Below are 21,225 nucleotides of genomic sequence, written 5' to 3' on the forward strand. Positions count from 1 at the left end.
AAAGTGTAGCAAAACATGAGAGAGCACTCAGACAAACAAAACGAGACCTAGAAGCATCAGATGAGGGAGGACTACATTATCATGGAGTAAAGAATAAAACGCATTTAAATGTTTTCGCAAACTTGTTAATACACTATGTAGAGACTATGGAAATTGAAGATTGCTATGTCTGCATGAAGCTACCTACCTCTGTAGCTGAAGGCGTGACATACCATCACCTGCCCTTGATCTATGGAATCTCCTGTAGCATTTTAGCAAGCTTATTTTACAAAAGAGGACCGTTACAGTACTATTACTCTAACAATGACGTGATCTTTTCTGAACTTCCTATACGTGGGAACTTGAATCCTGTACATACTAAAAGTGACGTTACTCGCTATATGGGCGAATACTTCCTGACTATAGGTAATATAGACATAGGTGACGCACACAGAGATAACTTGACCTGTTCTTTGCGTGAGCAGGAAAAGATGTTCCTGAACATGGCAGAGAAGAGGAGAATAAAAATAAAAAGAAAGGCAGATGACGAAACACAGAAAAGGCCAAAATGGGCTGAGAACATGGAAGGCACCTCAAATGGTGGGGCGGGTCCTGCTCTGTTGCTGGATTTTGAAAAGAAAGGAAAGCTATGTCTTCACCGCGAGAAGACTAGCTATTATAATAACATTTTCATTGGTTCCAGTGAATGTGAACATAATTACAAGGTAATTGGAGGTTGGGGTTTCAAAAATGGGTCAGAGCCTGTGTTTCCTGGAATTTATTATATATGTGGGGACAAGGCTTATTTCAAATTGCCGGATCACTGGTATGGAAGCTGCTATTTTGGCATTGTCTTCCCGAAAATATACCATGTGAACAAAGTTGCTGGAAGCAGTGAAAATACTAATGGCTTAGTGCGTAGTAAAAGAGAAAGCGTAGGTGAAATAATGGGTAGTATTTTCAGTGCACTGATACCTGGAGTGGGAGTGGTTCTGAACACTCACAGAATTTGCAAATTGTCCACTATAGTGGATGTGTTGTCTACTGACACAGCTCATGGATTTCTGCTGGTCAATACCGAAATGGTTGCGATCAGATCAATGGTTTTGCAGAACAGACTTGCTCTTGACACCTTATTAGCAAAAGAGGGCGGAGTCTGCCGGATGTTGAAGGCGCAACATTGTTGCACTTATATTCCGGACAAAAGTGTGCAGCTCAAAAGATATGTGAAAAACATTACTAATTTGGAAAGGGAACTCAAACCACTCGAGGTTGACAGTGCCTGGAAGAGACTGGTAGATGGTCTCTCAAATGTAGGTCATTGGTTTGCTAGCTTAGGTAAAAGCTTATTGTTTAAGGTACTGATGCCAATTGGAATTATAGGTCTTATCCTATTTTTCATATTTGTCTGTTGCAAGTGTCGTAAACACACCGGAAAGCATCAAGTGAATGCAAGAGGAGTGAAACGAAGTGTGGATGAGCTTGAATTAGAGGAAATGAATAATCAGATATACAAAAAGGTGAAAAATTCTCACCCTACCAAAAATGAAAAAGAGAAGCTAAATCGCTTGTTGGAAGAGATAGAAATGTATAAGGTGTGAGAAGTTGGCATCTGGTTCCATTATTTTTTGTGATGATAGTAAATATCAAAGAGGGGATTGATAGAGCAAGCATCGCATCGCGACTTGCTCGAGTCAAGAACCTCGCCCGTGTGTAATCAATTAATAAATTGTACGTCTTACTAATCTTTTATTTTTATATTCGAACGAGGTAGAGGAAGCTTACGTATGTGTTTTCTAATACAACTAATCCATGTCTCTAAAACATGGCCGCCGCTTGAAAAGTTCTTCTGCGCATGCGTCAGTCACACTCACGTGACCTGACGTAGTTATAAGTTTTGGTGGGAAAGGGTGCGCATGCGTAATACACAGCTTTCGTGAATAACGTGGTAATGCTCTTGTGAGCGTGTATATGTTGCTAACATTTAAACTGCATAGTATATTTTTATAATGATAAGTTTGAAGTACAAGACCAATGATGTGTTTACATACAATTATTTCTATGTATTAATTTGTTTTCGCTTACTTTTCATGTATCCTCGACTCGGAGGGGTGCTGGGCTGGGGAGTCCATCTTGGAGGGTACTTCTGCGCAGACTCGCCAGAAGTTGTTATGGCATTGAACTCAGGCCAAAGAAGGTTGATGCCAGAGCCACCCTGGGAAAGGGACACCTCACCCAGCCGAAGCATCATGATTATGTTCAATTGTTACTAAAATGTATTCTCTTCATTGTATTCTGTGCGGCTTTCTCATGGGAACCCCAATCTTGCTAGGCGGTACCCAGAGATGTAAATTAGGCCTCTATTCTGATTGGTGTGTTACCCAAAGCCTACCTTAGGACCAATCCAAATTGAGGGATTCTGACACTTTGCAACATTGGGGGGTGGTACACCGTCCCAAAACAGTATAACTACCCTGGGTTTACCTAGGGAAGTCGTCCGACTTGTCTGGTTTAGCTGACCTGTCACTGACCCAACGCACTCAATAGGTGACTGAAGATACAGAGTACTGCGGAGCACTCTGTCCGAAATGGACCATAGACTAAGGTTTTACTAAACCTTAAAGTGCTGGCGGAGCACTTTGCTGGGAGTTCGCTGACCCAATCGGGGTCTTGATCGATAGCTGCAGAGAGGGTGGAGCGCAGGCGTTGCTTCCGAACTGCGGGTGCTGGTCCTGTCCTGAGGGTCCTGTTCGAGAGGTCCTGTCCTGATTCCTAATCTGAAGGTTTCCTGTCCTGTCCTGGGTGTCCATTCTGCACCTGCTGTCCACTGAGGGGTATCCTTCCTTGAGGGTTTCCTGTCCTTAACTGACCCGTGGCCAGGGTTTGGTTTTCACACCAGTCTAGGTAAATATTACTCAAAATCTCCTGAAACTGCAACTTCCTATATTTCTGTCTTTTGCTTTAATAAAGACATACCTTTGCATATGTTAATTTTCCATGCTTTTTCCGCAACCATTGAATCATAAGGTCATTTGCATTTGTTCCATAACGTGTTCCTATGTTATCCTATCTGTTAGAAATTATATTTTGCATTGCAGTTTGTCATTTCCTGATATGGTCTAGAACCTCCTTACTTAAACTGTCTAAAGAACTTTTGCCTTAAAGCATAGCGTGTCTCTCTTCATAGGATTTACTCCAGATGTATGTGGAGATCCTCTCCAAAGTTCATGCCTCTCGGATGTTTTGTTCGGAATCGGACAATGAGCCGTGATTCCATCTGTCGAAGAAGACGGACCGTGTCTCCTCCTCTGTCTGATTTGGTCAGCATTTTTAATCCATAATAGTTCATAGCTCGCCAATCCCCACTTTGGCACGTGCTTAAGTGTTTTGCTGTAGCATACAGCATGTTTGAGTTCTTTACAGCTCGGATGTGTTCCAATATTCTTTTCTTTAGCATACATGTGGTCGACCCTATATATTTCATTCCACATTTACATTCTATCACATACACTACATTTTTAGATGTGCATGTGATGTACTGTTTGATCGGCATGTATTTTCCATCTGGTTCCATTACATTCTTCATTTTTTTGCCTATTTTACATGCTTTGCATGAAGTACATGGCTTGAAGCCCACGTTTTGTTCCGTCCACCATTTAGGTTTTTCCTTGATCTGAAAGTGGCTTTTAACTAATAGGTCTTGAAGAGATGTATTTTTTTGTAGGTGATGGAAGGGTATTTGCCAGCCAATGGCCCTATATCCGGATCGCTGGTTATCAAGTGCCAATATTTTTTCATTTTTTTTGCTATTAGCCCACTTTCTTTGTTGTATGTTGTTCTAAATCTTGGCGGATCTTTGTCTTGAGGGGGTTTTTGTTTTTCAATCAATGTTTCTCCTCTGCTGATTTTATCTGCCTTCTTTTTACATTCTTTTAACACAGTCCTTATATCCTCTTGACTGGAATCTTGTTATGCTCTCCAGTATCATTTTTTCGGCATCTTCTGGTTTTGAACAGTTTTCTTTTCAATCGTACATATTCTCCATATGGAATGCTTTTTAGTAGTGATTTCGGATGAAAGCTAGTGCCATGGAGTACACTATTGGTGGCAGGTTTTTTTCGGAACAATGTGGTTTCCAATTTGCCTTCCGAGATATAAACCTTGGTATCTAAGAAGTCTATCTCTTTCTTGTTCGTTGAGCATGTAAATTGGAGACCAACCTCATTCCGATTAAGTGTAGTAAAAAATTTCTGGAATTGATCATTGGTACCATCCCAAATTAGGAAGAGATCATCAATATATCTGACCCAGAGAATTATTCGATCTAATTCTTCCTGGTCAGTGTTGTTCCATGCTATCATTTTTTCCCAATATCCCATGGTGATATTTGCATAATTGGGAGAAAAAGATATCCCCATGGCAGTGCCACATTCTTGCTTGTACAAATCATTATTGAAAAGAAACACATTATTGGTTAGACACAATTCTATCATCTGTAGAAGCATTGATGTGTGTTGCATTTCCTTAATGCTTCGCTGTTGTAAAAAATATTTGCACGCTTTTAAGCCTACTTCGTGTCTTATTGATGTATAGAGTGACACTACATCAATTGTCACTAGAAGATAGCCTGGATTCCATGACATGTCCATTAAAATCCTCAGAAAATCTCCGGTGTCCTTCAGATAGGATGGCATGCTCTGAGCAATAGGAGCGAGGAAAGTATCAACATACCTGGAGACCTTTTCATAAAGTGAGTCACAGAAGGACACGATTGGTCTCCCTGGTGGATTGATTAGCGTTTTATGGATTTTCGGCAGAAAATAGACACACGGAGTAATGGGATGTTCCGTGGTCATATATTTCATTTCTTCCTCATTTATCAATCCTTTAGCATGCCAGATTTTTAGTTGTTCTTTTAGATCAGACATCATTTTTAATGTTGGATTGGATTTCAATTTGCTGTAATGTTGAGATATATTTAGCTGTCGCTCCGCCTCTCGAATATAATCACTTGTGTCCAGGATGACCATGTCCATGCAGGTAATCCAATTCATCCCTTCTAAACTTGCGTTCTTTGCGTTCTTGTATCTCTATTTCGTATGTGTCCAGTCTTGCTTCCATTTCTTGTCTTAGCTTGGTAACTTCTTCCTGCTTTGTTTCCTTTGAAAGAAGTTCTTCAAGCTCCTTTATTTTAACTGTGATATGAGGGAGAATGCCCTTTCAGAGCAGAGGGAGAGAAAGAGGTACACAAAACCAACCAAGTCCCTTACCAGCACCCGTAAAACCCGTAGGTCAAAGCAACGAAAGAAGGCAATACCCTCTACGGAACAGGAAGTGACCAATTTGATTGTGAATTTATCGCAATATCATCTAACAGATGAAGAACAAAATGTATTGAATAAAGGTTTATCATTCTGTCCAGAAGCCCATTTCGACTATCCACAAACCAAAATTGATCTCTATAAATTTGTGAGAAAACTTAAATTGGCTAAAATTCATGCAAATAAAATGACATCTAACAATGCGAAGGAGATGACAGAACAAGCAGTAGAAGAGGAATGTAGACTACCATTGAACAATTGCCTGACCTAAGAGAGACATTTGAAGTGATGTTTAACCCTGAAGGTGATACTATAACAGACACACAAATGTTGGAAGAAATGAACATTCAAACTAATCTAAGCAAAAACACTGGATTAAAGAAAAAATCCCGATTCTGCCCAGTCCTATCGCCAGGAAACAAGATTGATTTGTTCTCGGATGCCATGTCGGAAGAACTTGATAACCTTATAAAAATTAAAGACAATAAACGACAAAATCTATGAATCAAAGAAAGACAGGCCGTTCAAAATCTGATGAACAATACTACCATAACGATAAAACCTGCCGACAAGGGGGGGAATATCGTCATCCTGGACACAAGTGATTATATTCGAGAGGCGGAGCGACAGCTAAATATATCTCAACATTACAGCAAATTGAAATCCAATCCAACATTAAAAATGATGTCTGATCTAAAAGAACAACTAAAAATCTGGCATGCTAAAGGATTGATAAATGAGGAAGAAATGAAATATATGACCACGGAACATCCCATTACTCCGTGTGTCTATTTTCTGCCGAAAATCCATAAAACGCTAATCAATCCACCAGGGAGACCAATCGTGTCCTCCTGTGACTCACTTTATGAAAAGGTCTCCAGGTATGTTGATACTTTCCTCGCTCCTATTGCTCAGAGCATGCCATCCTATCTGAAGGACACTGGAGATTTTCGGAGGATTTTAATGGACATGTCATGGAATCCAGGCTATCTTCTAGTGACAATTGATGTAGTGTCACTCTATACATCAATAAGACACGAAGTAGGCTTAAAAGCGTGCAAATATTTTTTACAACAGCGAAGCATTAAGGAAATGCAACACACATCAATGCTTCTACAGATGATAGAATTGTGTCTAACCAATAATGTGTTTCTTTTCAATAATGATTTGTACAAGCAAGAATGTGGCACTGCCATGGGGATATCTTTTTCTCCCAATTATGCAAATATCACCATGGGATATTGGGAAAAAATGATAGCATGGAACAACACTGACCAGGAAGAATTAGATCGAATAATTCTCTGGGTCAGATATATTGATGATCTCTTCCTAATTTGGGATGGTACCAATGATCAATTCCAGAAATGTTTTACTACACTTAATCGGAATGAGGTTGGTCTCCAATTTACATGCTCAACGAACAAGAAAGAGATAGACTTCTTAGATACCAAGGTTTATATCTCGGAAGGCAATTGGAAACCACATTGTTCCGAAAAAAAACTGCCACCAATAGTGTACTTCATGGCACTAGCTTTCATCCGAAATCGCTACTAAAAAGCATTCCATATGGAGAATATGTACGATTGAAAAGAAACTGTTCAAAACCAGAAGATGCCGAAAAAATGATACTTGAGAGCAAAACAAGATTCCAGTCAAGAGGATATAAGGACTATGTGTTAAAAGAATGTAAAAAGAAGGCAGATAAAATCAGCAGAGGAGAAACATTGATTGAAAAACAAAAACCCCCTCAAGACAAAGATCCACCAAGATTTAGAACAACATACAACAAAGAAAGTGGGCTAATAGCAAAAAAAATGAAAAAATATTGGCACTTGATAACCAGCGATCCGGATATAGGGCCATTGGCTGGCAAATACCCTTCCATCACCTACAAAAAAAATACATCTCTTCAAGACCTATTAGTTAAAAGCCACTTTCAGATCAAGGAAAAACCTAAATGGTGGACGGAACAAAACGTGGGCTTCAAGCCATGTACTTCATGCAAAGCATGTAAAATAGGCAAAAAAATGAAGAATGTAATGGAACCAGATGGAAAATACATGCCGATCAAACAGTACATCACATGCACATCTAAAAATGTAGTGTATGTGATAGAATGTAAATGTGGAATGAAATATATAGGGTCGACCACATGTATGCTAAAGAAAAGAATATTGGAACACATCCGAGCTGTAAAGAACTCAAACATGCTGTATGCTACAGCAAAACACTTAAGCACGTGCCAAAGTGGGGATTGGCGAGCTATGAACTATTATGGATTAAAAATGCTGACCAAATCAGACAGAGGAGGAGACACGGTCCGTCTTCTTCGACAGATGGAATCACGGCTCATTGTCCGATTCCGAACAAAACATCCGAGAGGCATGAACTTTGGAGAGGATCTCCACATACATCTGGAGTAAATCTGAACTCAGCAACAACAACTATACAAGGGTACTATACCCTACACTTGAGAACTAAGACTATTAACGTGTATTACATAAGAGATGCCCTAAATGGAAACAATTTAGGACGCTAAGTACTATACTTGTATAATCAGAACGTACCAGTCCTTTGTATGTCAATGTTTTTTAATTATTTTGCTTTACAAACTACGTATCCCACAATGCCACTTTATGGCTAAAGTGGGGCAGTATAAAAATAGTAAGCAAAAAAGGACTTGCTGACCGTGAGAAAAGCCGTTAGGCTGAAACGCGTCGGTGGAGTGTTGGTGAAATAAAGACTTCTGAATAAGTATCCGGTTGTGCCGCCCTTTTTGTTTTCCAATATATATATATATATTTTATATTACTCGAGCATTCCTTGCCTCCTAGCGAGAGTTGCGTAGTCGAAAGGACTCCTCGAGTCTTAAATATCCACAAAAGATGACGCCGTGTGCAATTTAGCAATATTTATATTAGCTGCCGCTCTTTTGTGTGTGTGTATATATATATATATATATATATATATATATATATATATATATATATATATATATATACACACACACAGACTAAAAGAGAGGTTTGATGAGTTATTTCATCAGGTGTTTTGAGGAACTATCGCAAGGAATTTACTCCTTTGTGTTGACCCAGAGTTTCAGATTTTGCACATATTGCGATTCTTTACACAGTCAATTGTTTACATATTTATTATGAAATATTTATGTATGTGGGTCTTATGAATTATTTTACTGTTCATCAATATGTAGATGGAGAAATTATTTTATCATTATTTATATATATATTTTAGATTTGCTGTATTTGCACTCTAAAGCATTCATGCTGCTGAGAAAAGTAAAACACATAAACCTTACTACAAAGCCATAATTACAGAAAGAAAACAATGCCAAACCAACTCTTGAGAGAAAAAGAGTAAACACTCAACATAATATGCTGGTATAAGTGTGCAATAGCGGAGTTTTTCTTCTATGTCTATGGTTGAAAGCCATGCGATTCAGAAACGGGGTTGGACACTAATCAACTTTATACCAATGGCAGACGCTGTATTTTTCTTTGTGATCAAGGGCACATCGCGCTCGAAACGCGTCGTAGAGGGGAGTGTTGAATAAACATTTACCTGACAGAGCTGTTTGGGTCCGTCTCTCTCTTTTTCGCCTGGAGTGAAAGTCTGGAGAGAATGCTTGTTGCGATATATATAGCTGGGGGGCAGAGGGGTTGCTCCAGGACCTCCCACAGGGCCTTGGAGGAGGGGAAGCAGTATATGTGTATGTATGTATGTATGTATGTATGTATGTATGTATGTATGTATGTATGTATGTATGTATGTATGTATATATATATGTATATATATATATATATATATATATATATATATATATATATATCAGAAATATTTTTCTTCAAGTTGCTAGCAGCTATTCAATCAGAGCTCTCACTTACGCAGAAGCAGGTCTCTAATGGTAGCAAATTGGCTTAAGGGAAAAAAGCTCCCTGGTCCAATCAGAAAGTTCTGTGTTTTTTTTTTTAATTGGGTTTGAGGGACTGCCGCAAGAGTCCCTCAAACCCAATAGTCCAGAAGGATTATGTTACTTACCTAGTAAGAATTAGTTATTGGCATGTAGAGCTGCAGATTCACATGCCTTCTAGTGTTGGACCCGGATGTTTGTAAGTTGTTTTTCTTCGAAGAAGTATTTCCTAGTCACGAGGTAAGGTGACTCCTCCTTTCAGTGAGAGTGCGCATGGGCATCAACTCCATAATTTTCCCGCAAAAGGGTGAGAATGGAGTAAGTAAGTGTAGTATAGAGAGGTCCATGCATATGAATGTATAATCAAGAACTGCAACAACTATAAGTGCCTAGGGAGGCAGGTGGGAGCATGTGAAGCTACTGTTCTACATGCCAAGAACAGATGCTTACTGGTTTAGTAACAATCTGTTTGAGGCATGTGTGCTGTAGATACACATGCTTTGCATAGCATGTTTGAACGCATTTAACAATCCATTTGGAACTGCCCGATTTAGAGATGAGAGATGGGATTGCCTTTGTTGGGGGGAGGCTTGGGGGGAGAGGAGGGAAGGGAGAGATACAACAAACAGTAGTTTTGTTTTACGAAAATCTTTGGTCCTCTCTCTGTAATACAATTAAGCTCTTTTGACATTAAGCTCGTCAAGAGCCCGTTCTGCTACAGAATCAGGTTGAGGAAAAAACACAGGTAACTCAACTGATTGGTTTATATGAAAAGCAGAAACCACTTTACTTTGGGAGGAATTTAGGGTTGGTGCTAAGTACTACCCTGTCTTTGTGGAGGTGAAAGAATGGTTCTTCCAAGGTTCATGCCTGTAGCTCATCAACTCTCCTTAATGAAGTGATTGCAAAGAGGAAAGCAACTTTCCATGAAAGAAACTGCAAAGGACAATTGTGCAATGATTCAAAGGGTGGACCCATAAGCCTTGTAAGGACAATGTTAAGATTCTATACTGGCGCTAGGGGAATTCTTGGTGGTATTACTCTTTTCAAACGTTCCATGCAGGTATGATCACTAGAATTTTAAATAGTGATAAATGCTGCCTGTCCTGGAAATACGCAGCTACCACTGCAAGGTGCAAACAAATAGATGTATATGCCAGTCCAGTTTGCTATAAGTGTAACAGGTAACATATATGTGGTACAGAAGCATCTAGAGGATTGGTTTTGTTGTTCTTACAGTAGACAACAAATCTTTTACACTTTGCTGCATAACAACCTCTGGTAGTAGGCTTTCTTGCTTCTTTTAGAATAGTCATACAGTCTGGTGGTAGATTTAAATAATCAAAAGCTTTGACTTCAGGAGCCAGATCGCTAAGTTTAGTTCTTTGGGATTTGGATGTCCGATTTCTCCATGGCTCTGCGTGAGGAGCCAGGAGGTGAGATGCAGCTTTTGATGTGGAACTAGTGAGAGCTCCAACCGGGTGGTGTACCATAGTGGGGGGTCCTTGTGGGAGCTACTAGAATTAGTATGAAGGATGTTTGCCTGAGCTTCCGAATCAGACATGGAATGAGTGGGAGAAGCAGAAAAGTTTAGGCAAATATCCCTGACCAGTTCATCCATAGGGCATTGCCTTATGAGAGCAGGTGTGGGAACCTGGAGCAGAAGGTTGGGCACTTTGCGTTGTGGACTGTAGCAAACTAGTCCATTTGTGGGAATCCCCATTGTTGAAAGTATGGAAGGAGAACTTGGGGATGAATTTGCTACCTTTTTCTGCTAAGGAGGTTGGCAATTTGAATGTTTACTCCTGAAAGATGTTCTGCCAGAAGATAAATCCTGTGCTGAATTGTCCAATTCCAAATGGCTTGTGGGAGGCATGGACAGTTGGAGAGAGTGTGTCCCCCCCTGTTTCTGTACATAGTACATTGCTGTCATGTTGTCTGTCTGGACTAGGACAACTTTGCCTATCAGGTGAGTTTGAAAAGGTTTGAGCGCTATTAAGACTGCTAGAAGCTCTAGATAGTTGATGTGGAGGATTTTGTGCTTATTGCTCCAAAGGCCTTGCATTGTGTAATCTTGGGGATGGGCACCCCAACCTGTCAGAGATGAGTCTGCTGTGAGCACGATCTGTGAAATAGGGTTGGTGAAAGGCTGTCCTTTTGATACATTTTGTGGGTTCCACCATTGCAGAGAGCGATGGTTGCGGCCGTCTATGAACACTAGATTGGTTAATTGACCCTGCGACTGATTCCACTGATGTGCTAAGCACTCTTGTAGGGGAAGCATGTGAAGTCTTGCATGGGGTACAATTGTAATGAAAGATGCCACCTTTCCCAGCAGTTACATGCACACGCTGGTAATGTTAGGTTGGATTGAAACTGTAGTATCATAGACTGAATATTATGAATTCTGGCTACATTGGGAGAGGCTAGAGCTTTGATAGTGTCTAGAGTGGCACCTAGGTAGGATTGCATCTGTGAAGGATGCAGGTGATATTTCGGTACATTAACCGTAAAGCCAAGTTGATGAAGTAAGTCTATTGTGGTCTGAGTGTGTCGCAGACAGTTGTGGTAAGTGCTGGCTTTGATGAGCCAGACGTCTAGGTAGGGGAAGACATGAATATGTTATCTTCTGAGATGAGCTGCGACTAACGCCAGGCATTTGGTGAATACTCTGGGAGCAGTAGTCACTCCAAACGGTAGTACTTTGAATTAGTAATGTTTGTCGTGTATCACAAATCTGAGGTATTTGCGATAGGCTAGATGAACTGGAACATGACAATATGTATCTTTAAAGTCTAGAGCAAACATAAAATCTCCTTTCTGCAAAAGTGGAAGAACCTGTTGAAGGGTTACCATGTGAAAGATAGTATATATTGGTTTAACTCTCAGATCCAGAACACCTCTTAAGGAATCGGCCTTTTTGGGGATCAGAAAATAGAGAGTAAATCCCTGAACCTTGATACTGTAGTGGAACTGATTCTATGGCTCCTTTTAATAAGAGATTACACTTCCTGTTTGAGCAACTGCAAGTGGTTTGGAGACAATTCGTGAGAGAGAGAGGGGGAATGTTTGGAGGAGTGGTGGTAAGCTCCAGGCAATAATCATGTTGGATAATTTCGATCACCCATTTGCCGCTTGTTATAGATTGCCAAATGGGGAGAAACTGCTGAAGTCTTCTCCCGATCGGTGTGGTATGGTCGGAGGGAAGCATGGGGAAGTCACTGATTATTAGGGGAAGGGGAGTTACGGGGTGTGGTACCTTTACCCCTGCCTTTAGAGTTGTTTCCTCTAAATCCTCCTCTAAAAAATCCTCTTGAGGAAGAGGATTGGTATTACCTTTGTAAGAGGAGGTACTCTGGTCTCGTGGTGTGGTTTTGGACCCTGCTCTGTAAAAGGAGTGACGAAAGAAGCCTCTGTTTGAAGGAGACTGGAGAGCTCCCATGGACTTAGCCACTTCAGTGTCCTTTTTCATTTTCTCTAGCGCCTGATCGACCTCAGGACTAAAGAGATGTTTTTTTTCAAATGGTGTATTTAAAATAAATGTTTTGGACTTTGGGCTTAGACCCGGAAATCCTTAACCAGGCAGGTCTTCTGAGTAGGACACTAGTGTTGATCTCTCTAGGTGTGGTATCAGCAGCATCTAGAGCACATCTTAAAGACAAATTGGAAATTAGCATTCCCTCATTGACCAAATCTTGTGCTTTGCCTTATGCTCGTCTGGAAGATATTGGAGCAATTGCTCCATTTCATCCCAGTGAGCCCTGTCATGTCTGGGCAAAAGGCTGTGCGTGTTCGCAGTGCACCAGTGATTGGCGAATGTATATCGATACAATGCAAACCAAAACAACGTATACTTTTACATCGTTGTTTTTAGTTTGCATGTACCGTTACAACACAGTTTATAATTGCAGATATCATTATTTCGCAATTCTTTGCAAATGCATTAAAAGTGCTATAACATCGGATTGAAGTACACCACATAGTTTAACATCGTATTTTTTCTTTTTATAAACACCCCACCACTTAGAAACTTAATAAAATATGTTTCAAACAATAAATAAACAAACACTTCAACACTACGCTAAATACTAAACGCAAAAACATTACCCTACACAACACAAACTTCACAACACTACTCTAATCCCTCAAACATTATCCCCAGCTCGACCCTACCCGGTGCCTCAGTCCCGCCCCTACATGCAAACACTTCCCTGCACGACCCACCCAACACTACCCTAATCACTAAACGTCTACCCTACACTACTCAAACACCACTACACTTCCCATAACCCTAAAACACTACCCCCTGCACAACCCTCCCCCGAACCCCAGTCCTGTCCCTACACCCAAACACTCCCCTTCACGACCCCCCGACATTACCCTAAACCCTAAAACACTACCCTACACAAACATCACCTGGCAAGGAGTGCTTGATAAGATAAATTGTCATCAGGTGGAGATGGCTTGGCAGGGTAAAGTTCAGGGTCGTTTTCTAATGGAGTGTCAATTGTGTAATCCTTCCATGTATCTACTGGTAAATGCGTGTCCCCTTCATCAATATAGTTCCCGTCATGGTGTGATTGTGGAAAATCATGAGGTGTGATGTGGAAAGATTTAAAGTGGGAAAAGAGGGTGGTGGAGGGGATGCTGGCTGTGGATGAAAAGTGGTGGTACAGACAGACTTCTTTTTTAAAGGGATCTTGTAATGAGTATCTTTATCAGGAAGCTTGTGTTTAGCAGGTAAGCTTGGTATGAATATAAACTATTTCTGGGTTAATATAAAGTTTCTTCTGTTTGGGATCCATTTTAGGTGGAACAATGTCTACATTTGGATCCAAAGGGACATGTTTTGGATTCGATGCAGTTTTTTTCGGTGCCGATTTGGTCTGGCCTTTGGGTGCGGAAGACTTTGGCTCTGAAGGAGTTTTATTTTTCGGCATAGAGGATTTCGGTCCGAGTCGGATTTCGACTTGGAACCGGAGGGCTTCAGTTCCGAAGAGGATTTATGTTGACTCAGTCCCTATCCGGAAGGCTTGACTGGGTGTTTCAGAGCCAAGCCGGAAGGGGGGGGTGTTGGAAACGTCATCTCGGTGCGGACCTTGGCCAGAAGGCCGAAGTGGTGCCGAAGCCTTAGGTTTTTTGTTAGTTAATTGGGCAAGGGGTCTTCTATACTCATGTCACCTTGTCCCTGCGGAAGTTCTTCAGCATCAAGGTCTATCTGGAGCTGCGACACGGATACTCCCAACATCTTCTTGACCTGACTCTTCACCGAAGTTATCCGGCGTGTCTTCAATGCTTTGATGCTGCATCACCATACGTCGAGCCAGGCAATCGCGAAGGGTTTTCTTCGACCGAAACGATCTGCCAGCGTCGATATTTTCTTCTTAGTGCTCCAGTGACAAGCACAAGTTACACACCTGATGTGAGTAAGTGCGCGGATACTTTGTGTGGCACTGAGGACAGAATTTTAACAGTGTCCGTTCCATCGACGGAGAGCTGGACTGATGAGATTAGGCCCGAAGGCCGTCCACACCGCTTTCCGGTCGAAAAGTAGATTTTGTTGGATGGAGCAATAAGCGTCAAAAACAAAACTATTGAGGGTAGAGTGTATTGCACACCAAGGGAACCCGAAGAACAGTTTCGAACAGGAGGCGGAAAAAAACAATCTAAAAAGGGAGCCGATGCCCCCATACGCACTATCACTGAAAGGAGGAGTCACCTTATTTCATGACTAGGAAATGCTTCTTCAAAGAAAAACAACTTGCAAACATCCGGACCCAACACTAGATGGTAGGAGTATGCAAAGCATGTGTATCTACAGCACACATGCCCCGAACATGTACATATTTTTGTCCCTTAATATCTCAAAATCAACTAAACAAATCTTGAAGATTATAGACATGGAATCTTGGAAGTCAAGAATCTTGATGTTTACACTACTAATCCCTGGCTTAAGTATGTTAAAAATTGGTTTTATCGTTTAGGCCTTTCCCATTTCTGGGATGATCCAACGTGTTTGAGACAAAGCTGCAAGTCCTTGGTAAAGGCGAGATTTTGGTCTCATATAACTCACAATCTCCAAAATGGTGATTCATGTGGATCCATTACACAAAGTTTCCTGGAGTTTAAGGACTCTCCATTCTTTGAAGATTTTTTAGACGAGATTGAACCGCCCCTAGCAAAAAGTCTGTATATAAAATTCAGATATGGTATACTAAGAATAAAATCTGTATTAGCAAGATGGGACAAATCCTCAGGGCAATTAGGAAATGTAATTTGTACATGCTGCCAGTTGAAGCAGAGAGAGGATGTTAGCCATATATTATTTTTCTGCACAGTTTATGAACAAGCGAGGAGAAAATGGATCAAACCTTTGTGTAAAACATTAGGTATACGTTCATATCTTGAAGCATTTAGAATTATTAAAACAAACACTGGACGTCTCACAGTGTTTTGTGTTAGCAGATTTTTATTAAGTGCTAGCTATACCCGCAAAAACATGGCTCTTGACCTGTAGAAACAAACTGTGGTATATTGCATTGATATTGGCTAGTGGTGGTTTTTTTAGGTCTCGCCTGTCGATGCGCATGCGCATCGAGCAAGCGAGACTATAGGGGCTCATCGACTCTTTATCTAACTTGCAAGGAATCGTGGCGATTCCTTGCAGTGCCCGTGACTTTTAAGCTCAATGCGCATGTGCATTGAGCTTAAAAGCGCGTGCACAGCCGCCCGCATTCCTCCGACACCTTTGAAGTGAAGCTTAGCTTCACTTCAAAGGCCCGGCTTCTTCACACCCACATGCCGCTCTGCCCCGCTCCGCCCCCTCCCCTGAGTCATCCTGCCTGCCCTCGACGTTCCCCCCGCCCCCTCCCGCCACGCAATGCCGAGAGCTTGTTTGTTTTTCTTTTCTTTTTTTGACAAAGGAGGAACAACATCAGCGGAAGACTTTAGCAATGCCAAAACTTCAGGTAAAGCCATTGACCGGTGAAGCCTATTGGTTTTCCAATGCCTGTTGACTTGGTGACTGTTCTATCGAGTGGAGGGGTTTCCTCGCAGCTGAAAGGGCAATTGGAGCTATACATCGCCTTCTAAGTTCAGTAGCGTATAATAATATAGTCCGAACGGTACCCGAACCCAAACATCCGCCTGTGTTTACCAGTAACACGTCAGAGCACCTCAAAGCGCTCTAGCGCGGGATTTCACCTCAAAGCGCTCTGGCACGGGATTTCACCTCAAAGCGCTCTGGCACGGGATTTCACCTCAAAGCGCTCTGGCGCGGGATTTCACCTCAAAGCGCTCTGGCGCGGGATTTCACCTCAAAGCGCTCTGGCGCGGGATTTCACCTCAAAGCGCTCTGGCACGGGATTTCACCTCAAAGCGCTCTGGCGCGGGATTTCACCTCAAAGCGCTCTGGCACGGGATTTCACCTCAAAATCTTGACTCAAGCAGCAGTTGAAGGCCAGTAGTATATTCCCGAATGAGTAGAGCATACACGAGTCTGTCCCAGAAGTCGATTCCACACAGGTAGCTGGAAGCAGTCCCAGTCCTCTTTCGATGTCGCAACGTTTGTGTTTTGTGGAATTTCGGGCCCTCGAGACACTGCGCGCGACCGGCCATGTAATAAAGGCTTGCTAGGAATTCCCTTCCCCTAGGGGTTGGAATTTATTGCGCCTCGCCCCCACTGCCTGGGCGCGTCAACACAACACATGTCACACAAGTTACTCACGCGTCAGACCAAGGGCACTCCTGAGCACCTATAGCTATGTAAGGGCGGGAGCTCGCTCTGACCAAATGTGCTATGCAGTGATGGAGTTCACAACCATTTCATCACTTTTCTTAATTATTGGTGAGGTCGAGTAAACACAAAGGTTTTTTTTGTTTGAGATATTACATCCTTGTTCGTGAAAAAATACAAAATGAGCTCAGTTCCGCGTATGTATTTACTGTTTTAGCTTTATTCCCTGATCTCTCGTTTTCCTTATACTGTTACACCTGTATCGCTTTGTAATCACGTCTGCACTTCAGAGCGGGCGTGTGGGAATTAAGCAGAGTTAGTTTGTAGAATCAAATCTCGAATTTTTCCTGGTATCTCGTTATTTTGGCCCATATCGCAGACATATCGAGTAATAATTTGCAGTTACTCCCTTCGTATGTAAATATTTTCGTTCATTATTTTGGAGAAATCCTTTTCTAGTTTAAGACTAATATTTTTTTTCTTTTAGTGGTATTTTTTCCTTTTATTCGCCGTTTTACTTGTTTTTTCTTTTTTAAGGCTTTCATCCATTTTGGGGTACCGTTTTTGCCTCTACTTTTGAGAGTGTGTGTTGCAGGTGCCCAGGACAACCTCATTGCTGCATTGTAGCAGATACCTAGCATTGGTGTATGACTAATTAACTCTACCCCTCTTTCCTGAATAGCAACCCCTTGAAGACGAAGTTTTACCACTGCTAGACTTGTATTAAGGGGACAGCAGCGCCTCCTAGCTGTGGGCGATAGTCGCCTTCTATAAAACAGAGGACAGACTCGACACTGCCTGCAGGAGCCCATGGATGTCTGGTCGGCCATTGCAACGTCTTCCTTTTATTAATGGTTCACCCTCAACCCCTCACCCTCACTCACCCTCACTCACCCTCACCCTCACTTACCCTCAACCCTTCACCCTCAAACCCTCACTCACCCTCACTCACCCTCAACCCCTCAGCATCACACTCACTCACCCTCACCCTCACTCACCCTCAACCCCTCACCTACCCTCACCCTCAACCACTCACCCTCACCCTCACTCACCCTCAACACCTCACTCGCCCTCACCCTCACTCACCCTCAACACCTCAACCTCAACCCCTCACCCTCACTCACCCTCACCCACCCTCACTCACCCTCACTCTCACTCACCCTCAACCCCTCACCCTCACTCACCCTCACTCACCCTCAACCCCTCACCCTCACCCACCCTCAACCCCTCACCCTAACTCACACTCACCCTCACTCACCCTCACTCACCCTCACTCACCCTCACTCACCCTCACTCTCACTCACCCTCAACCCCTCACTCACCCTCACTCACTCACCCTCACTCACCCTCACCCACCCTCACCCACCCTCACTCTCACTCTCACTCACCCTCACCCTCACTCACCCTCAACCCCTCACCCAGTGCAATAGGTCTCGGAGCATTTGAGTTAGAGCTTTTACATTTGTTTATGGCTTTTTTTCTTTGTAATTCTTTAGCATTGCCTACAGGAAACAAAAATGCTAAAGATTTACAAAAAAAAACCATAAACAATTCTAAAAGCACTAACTCTAATGCTGCGAGACCTATTGCATTTCCAATGCTTGTTGTATATACACTTGTTACATGCCTTTTTCTTTTTTATATATTCGTATATTTATTGTATTCGACGATGTACTGTATATTTTCTGCTTCCTATTTATATATGAATCGACTGTTGTGTATCCTCCGTGCTAAATGTATTGTTGATGCTATGTATCTTTTATGGCCGAACGAGCCGCAATAAAGATTAAATGAATGAAAATGAACTAAACAAATTTACATCAATTCACAAAAAGCACACTTTCTCAAGATGTAGCCTCTTGCCAAATTTGGAATAATACCATTCAAAAGTTTTTTGCAATAGCGTTGTTCAAAAAAGTCTAAACACTGCATGGCAAGAAAAGTCAGATCATTCACATTTTAAACATATCAATACTCAAAATAACAATGGGTTCTGCGCAAGCAATGCCAATTGTGTTCTAACCAGTAGCTCCTCAATTCCACTCAAAGTTAGTCCAACCTGTAGAAATAAAAATTGGTTGTCTGCATCAATGGACGTGGTAAGAATGTTTCTTTCCCCTCAGACAGAGTACATTATACTTCAAGTGCTGGTAGAGCTTTGTTTGTTTTGTAGCCTGTGTTTGTCTCCTGTACTGTAGACTGAACATAGGGTGACATACTTTAATGGAACTAATCTGCAATAAATTGCACTGTACTCCAACACATCTTCTGAACCTGTAATGTGCTCCTTGGCCCCAGTACTATACCTGCTCTTTTTTGGACTAAGGCACATAGCCCCTTTACTGTACTTACTGTGGAATATATGACCCTCCTCCCTATTTGCTCACCTGTAACTGAGCTGCAATGGTCTGCGCTTTGCTTCATATGCTCTTCGGTATATGTGCAAGGGGGTGTGCTTTGTTTCATGCTCTTGTACCTGTGTTTTTATGGGCTGCACTTTGAATCATTATCTATCATATAAGTATGTAACTTGATGTGCTTTAAGTCAAGCATTCTCTCCTGTGCCATTTTGGGCTGTGCTTTGGTTCATCCTCTATCCTGTAGTGTAATCGCATTTGTGTGTGTGCCTCAGGTTGTGTTCAGTCATGTGCCTGTGCCATTAAGGGTTGTGCTTTGCTTCATCCTCTCTCCTGAATCGTAATCTTACATCTGTGTGGGCCTTAGGTCACATTCGATCATTTACCTGGGGCTGTGCTTTGGTTCATACTGTCTACTTTACCTGTGCTGTTGTGGACTAAGTTTATAAACCCCAAGGTTTGCTGCAGTAATCCACCTTCCCCTCAACAAGTCATAGATATACCAACCTTTCTTGCCGTTGTTGGATGGAGTGGATTTTCCACTGTCAGAGTTCAGCTCAAAGACACGCAAATCACCCTCTTTTGTTGTTGGTTTTGCAATGCCAGTTTTGGCTTCCGGTTGCTCTCGAGCACTGAGCTGTCCCTCGGTCTGTGGTGGCTCTGACGTAGGTAGTCCTGGCTGCAACCCTATGGAAGCAGTTTCTTCTGAACCAACCCCATGTAGTTGCAGCGACTGGTCGGCTTTTGGTACGCACCAAGTACCAGTCTGTGCTGGCACAGCTGAGTGTGCCGGGTTGGCAATCTGAGTGACCGGTGAGATGGTGCTCTCTGTGCTCTCGGATGGGCTGATGATGCTGGCCGTGGGGTCTGCGTGTTGCAATTTGTGTTCCTCTGGTACAGCCGTGGAGTGTGCAGGCAGATGAGAAGCCTCTGTAGCTGAAGCAAATGGTTCATCTTTCCCAGGACATGTTAAATCCAGATGAGACGGGTGTGCAATGCCCACAAAGTCCTCTGAAGAGCAAAGAGAAAAGGGGAAAACTTCAAAATTACATCAGGATAGAGAATTAAAGCAACAGGTACTAAAAAATCCCTTCACACATTCCAACTAGCAAGCCTCTTCCTCATACCAGAGCCCCAGGAAAATTTCTTAAGTGTAACCCAGTGAGCAAATGGGAAGGAAACACCGGAACCATGAAACTGTTTAAGAGACAGAAAATAACAATGTTGCTCCTTAGCGGTTGATCTTAAACTACATCAACGAGGGGGGATTTTTTTAAAAAACAAGAAAAAGCAAACACTAGCAAAGCCAAAATGTATTGCTTTAAATGTACTAATGCATGCAACCACAAGCATACACAAATGGGCACAGATAATTCTGGTACGTCTCTGATAAACTGGGCTCTTTTTGTGGTTTCCATATCTCTGCCGGTTTGCACATCTCAAACATGTGATGCCAGACAGCACCGCAACACAGGGAGAATAATAAAGAATGTTAGCACATTACAGGCTGGACCTATTGGCTCCTTAGTAGATGTCTCCTGGTATGAAAACTAAAAGCTGGATTTCAGAACAGGTGCATTTGGACGTGTTGTTGGCAAAATGATTAGACCGGCTGATGGGCAGTATGGATATATGAGTTCTGAACAGTATGTTCAGCTTTGACAGTCCCTAACATGTACCACAACTAACCCTGGGCAAAGCACTACGCTATGCTCGCGTAGTTTGCGCAACTTCGCACTACGCGAACTGCACGTAGCACAGTGCGAACATGCGTAGCGTAGTGCAGCGGTCATTTTTTGCTTGCTCACGGTCCTCAACGTCAAGTTGGTGATCGCGAGCAAGCAAAATGACATCCTCGCGAGACTTTCCGGCGAGATTCTCAATGCGGGGAGGTCAGGTTTCTCA

The 21,225-nt window shown here is 42.2% G+C and overlaps 1 protein-coding gene across 2 annotated transcripts in view; it reads right to left on the reverse strand.

The window, feature by feature from the left end:
• The window catches only part of BSDC1 (BSD domain containing 1), a 257,488-nt gene that overhangs the window by 135,343 nt on the left and 100,920 nt on the right, over positions 1 to 21,225 (reverse strand). The window contains exons 9-10 of one of the 2 annotated variants that reach the window (XR_013608698.1): positions 18,578 to 20,331; positions 15,680 to 15,803 (exon numbers count right to left, since the gene is read on the reverse strand). Coding sequence is in view for 1 of the 2 variants with exons in the window: in XM_078680725.1 (XP_078536851.1) it covers positions 19,828 to 20,331 (504 nt within the window). In the remaining variant the exon portion in view is untranslated. Of the gene's footprint in view, positions 1 to 15,679; positions 15,804 to 18,577; positions 20,332 to 21,225 lie in introns of those variants that run through there. The other variant, XM_078680725.1, reaches the window with a different exon arrangement.

This window comes from Lissotriton helveticus, chromosome 3_1, assembly GCF_964261635.1.
Source record: "Lissotriton helveticus chromosome 3_1, aLisHel1.1, whole genome shotgun sequence".
Classification (NCBI taxonomy): Eukaryota; Metazoa; Chordata; class Amphibia; order Caudata; family Salamandridae; genus Lissotriton; species Lissotriton helveticus.